At 37.7% G+C, this 12,423-nt stretch overlaps 1 protein-coding gene across 1 annotated transcript in view; it reads right to left on the bottom strand.

Moving 5' to 3' along the window:
- The window catches only part of cacna2d3a (calcium channel, voltage-dependent, alpha 2/delta subunit 3a), a 124,284-nt gene that overhangs the window by 54,905 nt on the left and 56,956 nt on the right, over positions 1-12,423 (bottom strand). The window contains exons 5-8 of the mRNA XM_039604049.1: positions 8,859-9,021; positions 3,601-3,732; positions 2,487-2,698; positions 1,415-1,489 (exon numbers count right to left, since the gene is read on the bottom strand). Coding sequence (XP_039459983.1) covers positions 1,415-1,489; positions 2,487-2,698; positions 3,601-3,732; positions 8,859-9,021 — 582 coding nt within the window. The remainder of the gene's footprint in view (positions 1-1,414; positions 1,490-2,486; positions 2,699-3,600; positions 3,733-8,858; positions 9,022-12,423) is intronic.

Genomic DNA, 12,423 nt, shown 5'->3' on the forward strand with positions numbered 1-12,423 from the left:
AAACACACAATGCTAATCCATATGCATAAGTGTACACTCACTACAAAGTAAACAGAAACTAACTTAAACAGACCCACAGAGAATTCTGCACTACTTTCATGTAGTGCATGGAAGGCAGTCAATCTTTGTGCTAGAAAACAGCTGTGTCAAAAAACTGTGAGCCTGTAACAATAGAGGTTAACTGAATTTTTTAAAGGAACCTTTAACGGTTTTAGGAAATTACCAGATTTTTGATGCATAAATCAGAGTCTCAGAGATGAAGAAGGGAATCATGCCTCAATAATAGCAGGAGCTGCACCATGTTGACATGAAAATGTGAAACTACGTATGCAAACATAATGCACTCCAATGAATAAACACTGTACTTCTATAGCACCGGACTCCTTCGCGCTAGTCTCACTACACCAATCTGATTAGCACATCACATACATAGCTTTAAGCAAGCCAATGGTCATTGTAAGTTTATGTTAAATTTACAGTAATATACTACTAACATAACTTAGCTCTTTGCAAGCACTTGCAACCACACCTAGCATGCTAACACTAAGCTAGCCAAGAACCCAGAGAGGGGTCAAAGCTGAGTGAATGCAGCCTATGCTGGTTAGAGATTGTGGTGACTCTCAAGGTGAGGCAATAACAACCCAATGAGAATCGATAAGAGGCTCAATAAGGAATCAAATAGATAAGTGATATTGATAAGGGAATTTCTAAATTCTTATTAATTCCTATTGCTACCATCTCTTGCTCAGATTATAGAATATTAAAATATTTCCTATCATTATTATGCAGAGGACACGCGAATGTCACCTCAAGACTAAAGGGGACCTTGACTCTAAAATTGCACTGAGCAAATCATAAGTGTAATTTCCAGCAGCTGAACTCAGAAATGACTGAAATAGTTGTTTTTGGCCCTAAAGAAAAAATAATAAAAGTCTCAGTCTATTTAGAAAGCATTATGCTTAAATCCTCAAACCAGGTTGGTGTAATTATGGACTCTGGCCTAAATTTCAACAACCACATTAAAACAATTACAAAATCATTCAATAATGGCATCTGTCTAAAGCGGATACAGAAGAACTTGTTGAAGCGTTTATTTTTAGCAGATTAAACTATTCAAACAGTGTCTTTGTGAGTATTAGCCAAAAGTCAATCACACAGTTACAGCTCATTCACAGAATCCTGCAGCTGTAATTTTAAAAATCATCAAAAAAGTCAAGCATTTTACTCCTATCCTCAAATCTGTATATTGGCTTCCTGTGTCTCAAAGGATAAATTTGAAAATACTTCCACAAATTAAAATGATCATTATGCATTTATATGTTTTTCTTCCAGCTTTAAATTTGGACAGAAACTCAGTGAAATAATCAGTGAAATCAGTGAATTCCACCTGTCTGTAACATTAGGAGATACTTACGTCTTTATTGGTGACATCTGCTTGGACCAGAGTTCCATTCAGGCATGGTTCCACGTAATGCAATTCCTCATTGTACTGGAGAATTACAGAAGTATTAATGTTCATTACTTTGAACCCAGCATTCAAAAAGAGCTGTTTAATCTACCATGAAAAAAGCAGAGTGAAGATGTTAAAAACTTTACTCATCTGGGTGAAAACTGCACATTACACTGCACAGAATATATAAACCCTTATGTGATGATAACTATCTACCATTTAATGCCTTAAAAACAGCTAAAATTAGACTAAGAAAGGCAGTGATAGTGCATTCTTCCAAAGCAAGTAACTTTGACCTTTTCAGTCTATGTGCATGTGTGTGTGAATATGTTTTTTTTAGTTTTACTTCTTTGGATGTGGAGACATTTTGCCCCACATATCCGAATCTCGCTGCACGAGCACACACATAATTTGTTCCACCTCTGCAAATACTTTAGACAAAATAATACTATTTCCATTTTATAATGTGTGCAACACCGTAAAAGTGACACAGTAATAAATAACAAACAAAAAGAGGAAAGAGGAAACACATAAGTCAAAATGACATATCCTTTTAAAGAGAGTCTGGGGAAACAATGTGTTTCTGCCTGATTGTCAAATCCTCTTTTTCTCTATTTTTCCAAAGAAGAGTTTTCAACATGATTAGGATATTAAATGATAATGAAAACTTTGCTCAGTGAGGAAAGCGACTGAAAAGTGACTATGGAAATGTTTTGATGTGAAATCACATCAGACACACACACTCACGGTCATACACACACTTGCAGAGTTGCATCACGCTGAAATACGATAACAATATTTTAGGTGCCTGCGGCTGGATCCAATCACAACTGCCTCTTTTGCATTTTAAATCTCCATTCAGCTGACTGTTAATTGGTTGTGAGCATGACAGGAGAGAAAGTTCATTCGTTCCAGCATTTCCTCTGATCTGAGAAGGAAAAGATGTGGGTCTTTGTTTTTTTGTGTTTGTTTGTTTTTGTGAATACATTTGCGCACCTATCCGAGTCTAACAGTGTTTTCGACCGTGCAGACTTACAGCGATGATGTTAAAAAAATCGTCATCTCCAAGAGTGTCCAGTATGGAGGAAACCGTCTGCCTGGCAATAGTCAGTCTCAGGCCTTTCATGCTGCCACTTACATCCACCAGGATCACCACGTCCTTTGGAGAGGTGGCAGCCTGGATATACCATTTCCGGTTTCGACAGTCAAAAGCAATAACTCCGTGCTCATCTGGTTTCCATTTGATTCCTTTAAGAATGCCACAAATCAAACAGATGAACAATGAAATGCTAAAGTACTGGAATACTAAGAAAAAAAAGGGATAAAAAAAGGTGGGCCAAGAAGTCATTTCTTTAAACAACCTTTGGGATTTTGTACCAAAACATACTCTTTCTCTATCACAGTAGAATTTAAAGTTGCTTTAAAAATACATTTGCCTTTACAGTATCATGCTATGTAGAAATTCTTTTATATTAAAACATCTTTTTTTTAACTTATGTTGCAGGATTGGCAGTCCCTTTAGCACCTTAGTGCAGAGTGACTGTTCTGACTATAAATACACAGAAGACTCCATAAAACACACTGCAGGGTATTTTCATGTTTTGTTTTAGGGTTTTTTTGTCCAGTTGACAGAAAATATGATTTGATGGGTTATTTAAGCATAGAATTGATTAATGCAGTAATGACTTTGGAGCCCCTGAGGTCAGATGCTTACTAGTGGACAGCTGAGGAAAATTCAACAGGTAACACTGAACATTTAACATTTTCTTTTTGAAAATTTACAGTTAAAAAAGTAAAAAGTTAAGAAAACAGAAAAGTAAAACACTTTCTGTTGATTTCATCATATTTCATGCTAAATATAACATCTATCCCCCCTTTTGATAATGCTTCTCCTACAAAAAATATTCACACCACCTCACCTGTGTCAAATGTTTTAATATTTTTCTTATTTTCTTTACACACAGCCTAATCTCTGCAAACTCCCACTGTTCTGCATTTCTACCCCCCTCTATCTCATTGCTAACCTCCAGTCTCCTGCTGTCAGTTACTGAAGATTCCCATTACTGCTTCATAAAGACAGCTACTTAATTACAAAAACACAGACAGTCATCCCCAGATCACATCCATCCTTATAACAAACACACACTTACCTGGGTACTGCCTGAAAAAGCCTTTGGCACTGCCAAAGTACTGCCATATGAGTGATGGGTCTCTCTCAAAGTTATCCACAAACACTTTGTTCAAGGCCTCAGACCAGTACACTCCATTGACAATTGCGGAGTCTGAGTGAGAAAAATGGAGAGGCAGACAAACATTGAAGGGAGGAAAAAAGGTTAAATATATATATATTTTTTTTACAGTCCAGGAGGTTGGAGCATATATTCTCTGGTGCCTGCTCATTCAGTCATATCATATCACACGCTGCACGTCCACAGGCTACTACCGGGCACTATTCATTTCAGACAGATGCAGGAAAGGAGTTAGCAGAAAAACAGAGTAAAAAATGAGAGAAGACAAACAATATTAAAAGGATGAAAAAGAGGCAGGATAGAGGAGACTGCTGAATTTTAACCCATAAAAAGTTAAAGTGCAATAATTATATATAGTCATGGTAAAAAGAAAGTACACCTCTTTTCAAGTTTTATGTATCAGGACATTAAAAAAAACTTAACTTAAATGAATTGTTTTCTGTCTGACTTTCTCACATTGTTGTAGAGAAATTTTGTCCCACTCTTCTTTACAGCGTTGCTTCAGTTCATTAAGATTTGTAGGCAATTGTTCTTGCACAGCTTTTTTAAGGTCCTGCTATAGCATTTCAATGAAGCTGAATACTAGACTTTGACTTGGCACCTCTTTTCTTTTTCTTTTTTCATTCTGTTGTAGATTTGCCGCTGCGCTTGTTATGACTGTCCTGGTGCGTCACCCAGTTTCAGCCAAGCTTTAATTGTCAGACAGGCAGCAACACTTTAGCATAGAGTGTTTATACTTTAGTACAGCGGTCCCCAACCCTCGGCCTCGGACCAGTACCGGTCCGTGAGTCGTTTTCAGCCGAGAGTTGAGCTTTGAAATATGGTTTTCAGCGGACGTTATTTTGTTATCGCATCGTTAACTCGGTTTTCCTGGGTCTTTTCACGAGTGTTATGAATAAATCTTCTTTTTTGGTACCGGCATTAGTTTTATTTTGTTGTATTTATCCGCGACACCTTATTGCCGGTCCATGAAAATATGTCGGGCATAAACAAGGTTGGGGAGTTTAGTAGACTTGAAATGACCTTGATAAACAAGAGTTTATGGCTGACTGAATGACTGCAAAGTGCCCAGTTTCTGTGATTGCAAAAAAAGGCCAAAGCTTAACTTCTCTGTCACCCTGTTTTACAGTTGGTATGAGATGTTTATGTTCATTTGCTGTGTTTGACACTTGTCTTGTCTGAACATTGTTCCAGACGTCTTATGGTTTGTTCAGATGCAAACTGGGCATCTAAGCTGTGCTGCAATGTTCTTTTTAGAGAGAAAAGGCTTTCTCCTGGCAACCCTTCAAAACAACTCACACTGGTTCACTCTTTTTCTATCCATTCTGTCACTAACTTTAACGTTTAACACACTAACTGATGCCTGTAGAGTCTGAGGGGTGTTTTGCGGTTTCTCTGAACACTGAACGACCTGACCTTGGGGTGAATTTGCCTGGACCTCCACTCCTGGGAAAACTGCCTTGAACATTTTCCACTTGTGATTAAGCTTTCTCATAGTAGAATGATGGATTTAATATTTTTTGGAAATGGTCTTATAACCCTTTTCAGGCTGATGGGGAGCATTCAGCATTGCTGATGTCTTTCCTTTTTGGCATTATGTTAACACAACCCTGAATGCTCTGGAAATTTCAAAATACAATTTTACATTTTTCAACACATTTTGCATCATATTTAGATTCATCTATAAACTGCCATAGCCTTTTATAGAGATGCTCACACTTGCTCCGATAGTCAAATGCATCTAATTAGCCTCACTTCGCTGCTTCTCTTATGGACATAGTGAGGCTGTACTTAGTCTTGCACACACTGCTCCTGAATCTTTATCTTAATATTTGTTAAATAAATAATGACATGGTGTAATATGTCCTGTTTTGCAGTTCATCTGCGGTTGCTGAGGACCAGATGATTTTATGTGATGTAGATGAGTAAAACCTTACTGCTATTATTTAACATTTATGTTTTCAAAATAACTTTTTTTAAATATATTTGTCTAAGTAGTTACTGCATCCTGAATTTATACTTACAGTTACAGGCTTAGTGATATCTATTCTGTAAATATCATGCTACAATTAAACTCAGATAGCTTGGCAATTAAAAACCGAAAGCAAAAACGACCAATTTAAGACAAAATAAGGGTCTCTATATTAGTGCCAATAGATAGACAGACAAACAGAGACAGCTATGAACTTAAAGTAAGTTAAATATTGCATCAAGCTGCTAAAACTGGAAATGTGGGCTTATTCAGTGCACATCTTCCACGATAACCATGTGCATCTATACACTGCATATATTATGTGCAATAGTATTTGCTTATAATTCCATCCAAATGGCAAATCCAATTACTAAACCTTCTTTTCAATTTGCAGGCTGAGAGCGTTATGAATGTACTGGTTAGAGACCAGACAGACAAGCTTATTATAGCTGGTTATTACTTGGTTCAGAAGCGGGGCGAGGAAGATGGAGCAGAAAAGGATGAACAGACAGATAGACACAAGTGTACGGCAGGACAGACACAAAATATACCCTTTAGACAGCAATAAAAAAGACAGGAAGGCAGATAGAAAGAGCTAGAAAATTACTGGGAGACAGACAGACAAGTACCTAATGGACAAAGAGAAAGAAAAGTAGATAACAGATTCCCCATCATTGTCTACGTTGCCAGCATTGTTCTGCTGTCAACAGTCATGCCAATAAGCCATGATTGAATTATTCTTCTGGAAGCTAGCACACTAAAGCCCCTCTCTTGATAGTAAACACCCATCCACCTCTATGAAGTGGAGTTGAGAGGAGGCTGGATTTGATCCAGGCCATATTTACACAACAATAGTCACTTCTGGTGCAGTTTGAGTGTCTATTACAATCTCAGCTCATTATGAGGAAGGAAGTATGGGCTCTACTTCCCCATTAGCTGTCATTTAAATTCATCTCAGCTAATGCACTCCATACTTCAATCTAAGAAGCTGCCATGATCATGTACAGCATTGTACACTATATATACACGTTCATGTGCACAAATATTACTTTTATTGTCCTGAATTACTTGATTCAGGTTATTTTCATCATTCATGTTATTAGGTTACATCTATTGATCAAGTAGGAAAGCTAAATATAACGAGTAAGAAACCATGAAAGGAGAGAACTGGAAAAGCAATTGCTATGTGTATGTTTGAATATACATACTGGATATACTCGTGGACTGTTGTGACCCCCTTTAAATGTGTGCATAGGTTTACTTCTTCCATGTCACGTTTCTGTCATTCAGCATCATAAAAATGATTGTGTGAGATATATTTTTGAAAGATGGATGTTTGAAAGTGGCAAGCTCCTTTTGCGATTAATCTCGAGAGAGAGGGGGAGAGCTCTCTGCTGCCATGGACTTAAACCGCAATTCATCACAGCTGATGCCAAACAATTTATGAAGTACAGAGGCTACAAACAGCTCTTCAGCAGCATTACGAACAGGTTGAGATGACTGTGATTGGCTAGTATGTATGGGAAAAACAGCTTTTTCATTCCAGAACTTTGCTCAGAATCATTATCAATTTAATATACTGAAGGAAAGATTATTGACAGATTACCTTCTGATTTTAGTAAGACTGTTAGACTGCCTACTATAGATTTTTAAAAAGTTCTAAAAACTTGCATTACAATGACACGAAGCACTGCGCAGTGCAATAGCATCAGATGACCCTTCAAACCTTAGATTTGTAAAACTGGCCTTCTTGGATCATTTTTCATCCTCTCAGCTGCACCTGTAGCCCCAAACCTGCACTAATATGGCACCTTGTGTTTTCCAGCACAGGGCTATTTTCTATCTGAACACCTGCTAGCCCCCTTTCTGTAAGATCGTGGTACTTGTAAAAAAATAAAATAAAATATAGTGCTAGCTAGCATCCTGTAACATTAAACATAAAAAGTGCAAATCCTGCATTAAAGACATGCACTTGCAATTTTCTCAAAATTAAAATTTATCGTAAAAATGGTTGCAAATGCTTTAAATAATTGTACACATACATTTTCTTACTCTAAGAACATATCTCTAAGTCTCTTTTAACAGAAAAGTGAGGCTTCAAATCTTGAAAAGCTCCCTGAAGTTCCAGCCAATACGCTGAATTTATTGCTACCCATGAATAAATCTCGCAAAAGTAAAATCTTTAAAGCTGTGTGTGTGTATTAGCTTGTATAAATGTGCGCGTGTAACTCTACTCATTTGCCTGTGAATCAAATCAAAATTACTTTTGCTCTCGCTGTATCAGCCTACAAGCCTGCCAACCCCAGCTCCTAGCACTTTCATTCATTTCATTTCATTCATTCACCTCCTGTCACTCTCACTTCCTTCTTCTCTTTTTTCTACCTAGCTGCAATTAATCTGTTGCTCAGACCTTCCATCAGTCTGACTTAACCTACTTTCTTTCTCATTTACTTTCTCCCTCTTCCCTTCTCGCTCTCGCTATATAATTTCTTTGCCTCTGTTAGCTTGGTTAAGCTGACATGACATTCACGCTGTCCGCTGAGCCTTGTACAAGGCCATGACTTCTCGAGTTGGACTTAAGTGGATAGTAAATTAGTGGAAGTCTAATTATTTAACTGCTAATTAAGTCAGTGTGTGGCAGGGATGATCCAAATAGTTAAAGTTAATGAATTCAAATCTGCCTCCTGACATGCGCATTAGCTCACACACCAACATTTTTGCTGATTCCACATTTTTAGACTAGTGTTTTTAGTCATTTTTTGTGACACAACAACAATAAAAATGATCTCAACATTTAGATCAACTGTTGAACTATAAAAATACATGGGTTTCATCCACATACCACAGCTTGTTTTAATGCTATGACCACAGGTGTGGGAGTAGGTAGGGGCGAAAAACCTAGTATCTCAAATTGTAAAACAACATTGATGTCTGAAATGCTCCAGGCCATTACTGATTGGTCAGATACAATTGTGTCACTGTCACATAACCTGATCTTTGCTGATTGGCTGGGAGAAATCCATGTGGTTCTACACCCTCACAGTGAGTCATGGGGGGGTCAATTTTGATGTCCATTTAGTTACCACATATCTTTTCTCACCCATTTAAGGGTTAAACCAAGCCAGTATTGTGCACATGCATTTTGAACATAAGCACTTTTACTTTACATTGGGGGTCGTGAACGTACCTTTGTTGTACATGTTGGTGGGCACTTGTACCACGCTGAGGTTGAGGTTGACTGACAAGTTGTTAAAGTGGTCATTGGGATGCAGGATAAATTCCCCTCCCAGCTCTACACTGTTCCCCTCCTCATCCACCTCATTGATCAGCACTGCATTAAAGTATTCATACTAGAAAGAGACAGAAAGAGAGAGAAACAGACATAAAACAAGGCACACACACAACATAACATACACAACACAGCTAAAAAGTCCCTGAAGCTGCCATACAGAGTCATGCATTTCAGTTTCAATATTCAGCTTGCCCAATCACTCGGTAGAATCCAATGTATAGAAGTACTGGGTCACTTAAAGCGCTGAATCAGAAAGTAGTTTGCGTGCTGTGGTAACCTGAATCCTTGGATGATCCCAGACGTGCATGTTGTTACAGTGGAAAGCTGCTGAGTTGACAGATCTCTCCTCAAACCTCTGAACACTCCCTTTCTAGCTAGATGTACTGGCTCTGGTGTATTTTTAGTACTGCGCATACTGGGGAGACTATTAATAAATCATAAAGCTGGATAAATATAGAGCACATGACTCCCAGCATCCCAAAGGCTCTTAAGTCTGAGATACCATACAGGGCAATGCCTGCAAAGGCTACAGTTAACGCAGAACAAAAGACAACAATCAGATGAACATAGTGAAGCAAGTGAAAGAAAAACATCTCAGTGTTTACATGGAAATAAACTATACAGATATATACAGAGGTACAAAAAGCATGCAAGCTGAAACCAGCATGTTTAAATGTTTATCATGACTTGATTCTGTCTGTGTCACACTATTTTTGATATAAAAACAGTCTTTAGTTGTGAAACTGTGCCCAAATAAAAAAAAAAAAGTCATCCATCCATCCTCTTCCACTTATCCTTTTCAGGGTTGTTTACAAGTGTGGCCAAAAACTCCCAAGTGATGCCAAATTGATTTTAGGTGACATTCAAACCACCACCCCTATATTTAATTTAAACAAAATACAGTTTTCTTCAAAATGACTACAGCTATGTGGGTCCTTAGAATAACAAATGCTTTTAAGCTCTGGTTAATTTCTTCCTTACTTTAATTGAAAAATCTATATCCTTTACTTTGTTTTTATTCTCAGTAGCAGTAGTAACACTCCCTTGGGCAGGTGTGCAGTGGCGATTACATGGCTTACAGTCACAATGATTTCTCTTGTAATCAAACAGAATAAGGTCTGAAAAGGGCTCTTGACAAAAATGAATAGCCGTTCCCTCAAGTCTAATACAAAGCCTCAGTACATGTGCTATCATTCAGAGGGGTACAGACACTCTCTGGACTTCCTGAGGCATAAGCTGTAACTGAAAAGACAGCAGACTGAAGTAAAGAGTCAATCTGTATGGAGGCAAGCACTTAGTAGGCCCTTTTCTACATGGGATGGAAGAACCCCTTGCCCCATCAACCCAGTTCTCTATTCTGGCACCAATAACCTTCATTTGGGCTAAATCTTTCTAGCGTCTCTGTGAAGCACCATCATCCCTTCAGCACAGAGCAAAACACAGATAAAGCCATCAATTAGGCTGGCAACAACAGTGCCTATCGGTGTAATTAATCAGGCCTGATTAGACTTATTAGCCTTTTATCAAGGGGAACACTGCCATTTCAAGGTGAGGGAGATCAGTGTTGCATATTATGTTCCATATTTTTAGGCTTTTACCTGACTCTTTCTATTCCTGCATGAACACAAAACTTAAAAAAATCGGTCCAAGCATTTTCATCTTTCACTATACTCGGTTTTAGCAAGAGAAGAAAAAAACAAGATGAAATGACCAAAACATACGGAGCAGCAAGCAGATTAAATAAGCAAACACAACATCACAACATCAGCTACTGCATGAGATTGCATTCGTAAGCATTTAGTTACAGTACAAGTACATTAGTATGCAACTCACTTCAGGGACTTGTAAAAAAAAATCGTAGGCACATTGACCTTTATGATGTTTGGAATACCATCTATTTTCTACAACCGGTACGGTACCTGTGTTTTTCAGTCCAACAGAATGAACAGAATTTAAATTAGCTGACTCTGACATCAGCATTTTCATTTGAGTTCTGCTGTCTTGCTTTGGGGAATCACTTCAAAATGTGCCTTTAAAGATAGAAGGAAGTGCGAGGATATTTTAAAGGATTTTCTTTAAGCCTGTAACTATAGCCTAGTAACTATGAAACATCAGGCTGTTAACAAATACAAATGCAGTGAAACAGAATTAATTTTCACTGCTTAATGATAATTATAGAAACAAATCAGGAAAGGAGATGAGATGAAGCTGCTGAGAGGGACAAATAGAAAATATTAAAAATAGATATGGACTGTACGGAACTGTGAAAGGCAATAATATGTTAGCTGTGTTCACAGCTTTATGTCATTCTAATAATGTATTATAATATATATCTTGTCTACAATGCCACTTGATCTGGAACCCAGAATCTCCCTTTATTAGAAATTGAGAAATCTGGTGAGGTTGTAAATAATAGCAAGATTTTTATTTATTTATTTTTTTATTGTACTTGATCTATCTATCTTTGACAACTGTACCTTTATCCACTGATAAAGAAGCCCTGAGTTCCTCAGCCACAGCACAACTGTACTTAAACCTCTCAGAGCTCCATCTCCATAAGAAATACATGCATTGCACAAAGACTGTATGAATGGCAGTAATGAAAATTACAACTCTTGTGTTTGTGGCTGCTAAATATTCAATTGACTGTACGTGCTTAAGGTAAAGCTCCATTGTGTCTTCACTCTGTTCACGCTGTGTCTTTTGTACCGTTTCTATCATTCTCTCATTTACTTGCTTTTCTGCCTCTCAACTCAATTTTCCCCTTTTGTGTTCCCGCTCAGTCTGCTTCTTATTTCCCATTGTTAGCTTGTTGTACATTCCTCACCACCTTCTGTCTCTTCCTGGTGTTCAGCTCCCATTGGCTCCCTTCTGCATTTATGTGACTTGGCTAATATCAGCTATATCTGTGGGAAAACTGTTGCACTTCCAGGTTGTCACAGACTAATATCCCTCCCCCATCTGCCTGTTCATTCCCTGCCTGTACAACAGGTGGAATTTTTTTTTTTTTTAAATCCACCTGTTGTAAAATACAAATTAGCACTATTACTATTATTATGATTAAAATATAACCACATCAAAGTTTTTTTTTATTTTAGTGAGTAATCGAATCTAATAAAAAGATTTTGGGTTTTAGAATACCTTTGCCTTATTTTAACTAGATCTGGAATAAAAACTGAATAACGGTGTTGTTATCCTAAAGAACTTCTAGCGATATGAGGAATGGTTGGCATTTTCAGTTATCGAGTGCCCCATAAATGTTCAAATAAGTTTGAGCTCAGGTACTGTGGAGGTTAAGTCCATAACACTCAGCACTCTTTGCTCTTCAACTGCGTTTAAGTGCTTCTTATGTAACGTTTTGACATACTGTATGTTAGCAGGCATTATCCTGCTGGGGGATGTATTCCTCTTCATGAAGGTGGAAACCAGAGTGTGCAGCATGTCTCTGAAGACTGAAGTG

This window comes from Oreochromis aureus, linkage group 20, assembly GCF_013358895.1.
Source record: "Oreochromis aureus strain Israel breed Guangdong linkage group 20, ZZ_aureus, whole genome shotgun sequence".
Taxonomy (NCBI): domain Eukaryota; kingdom Metazoa; phylum Chordata; class Actinopteri; order Cichliformes; family Cichlidae; genus Oreochromis; species Oreochromis aureus.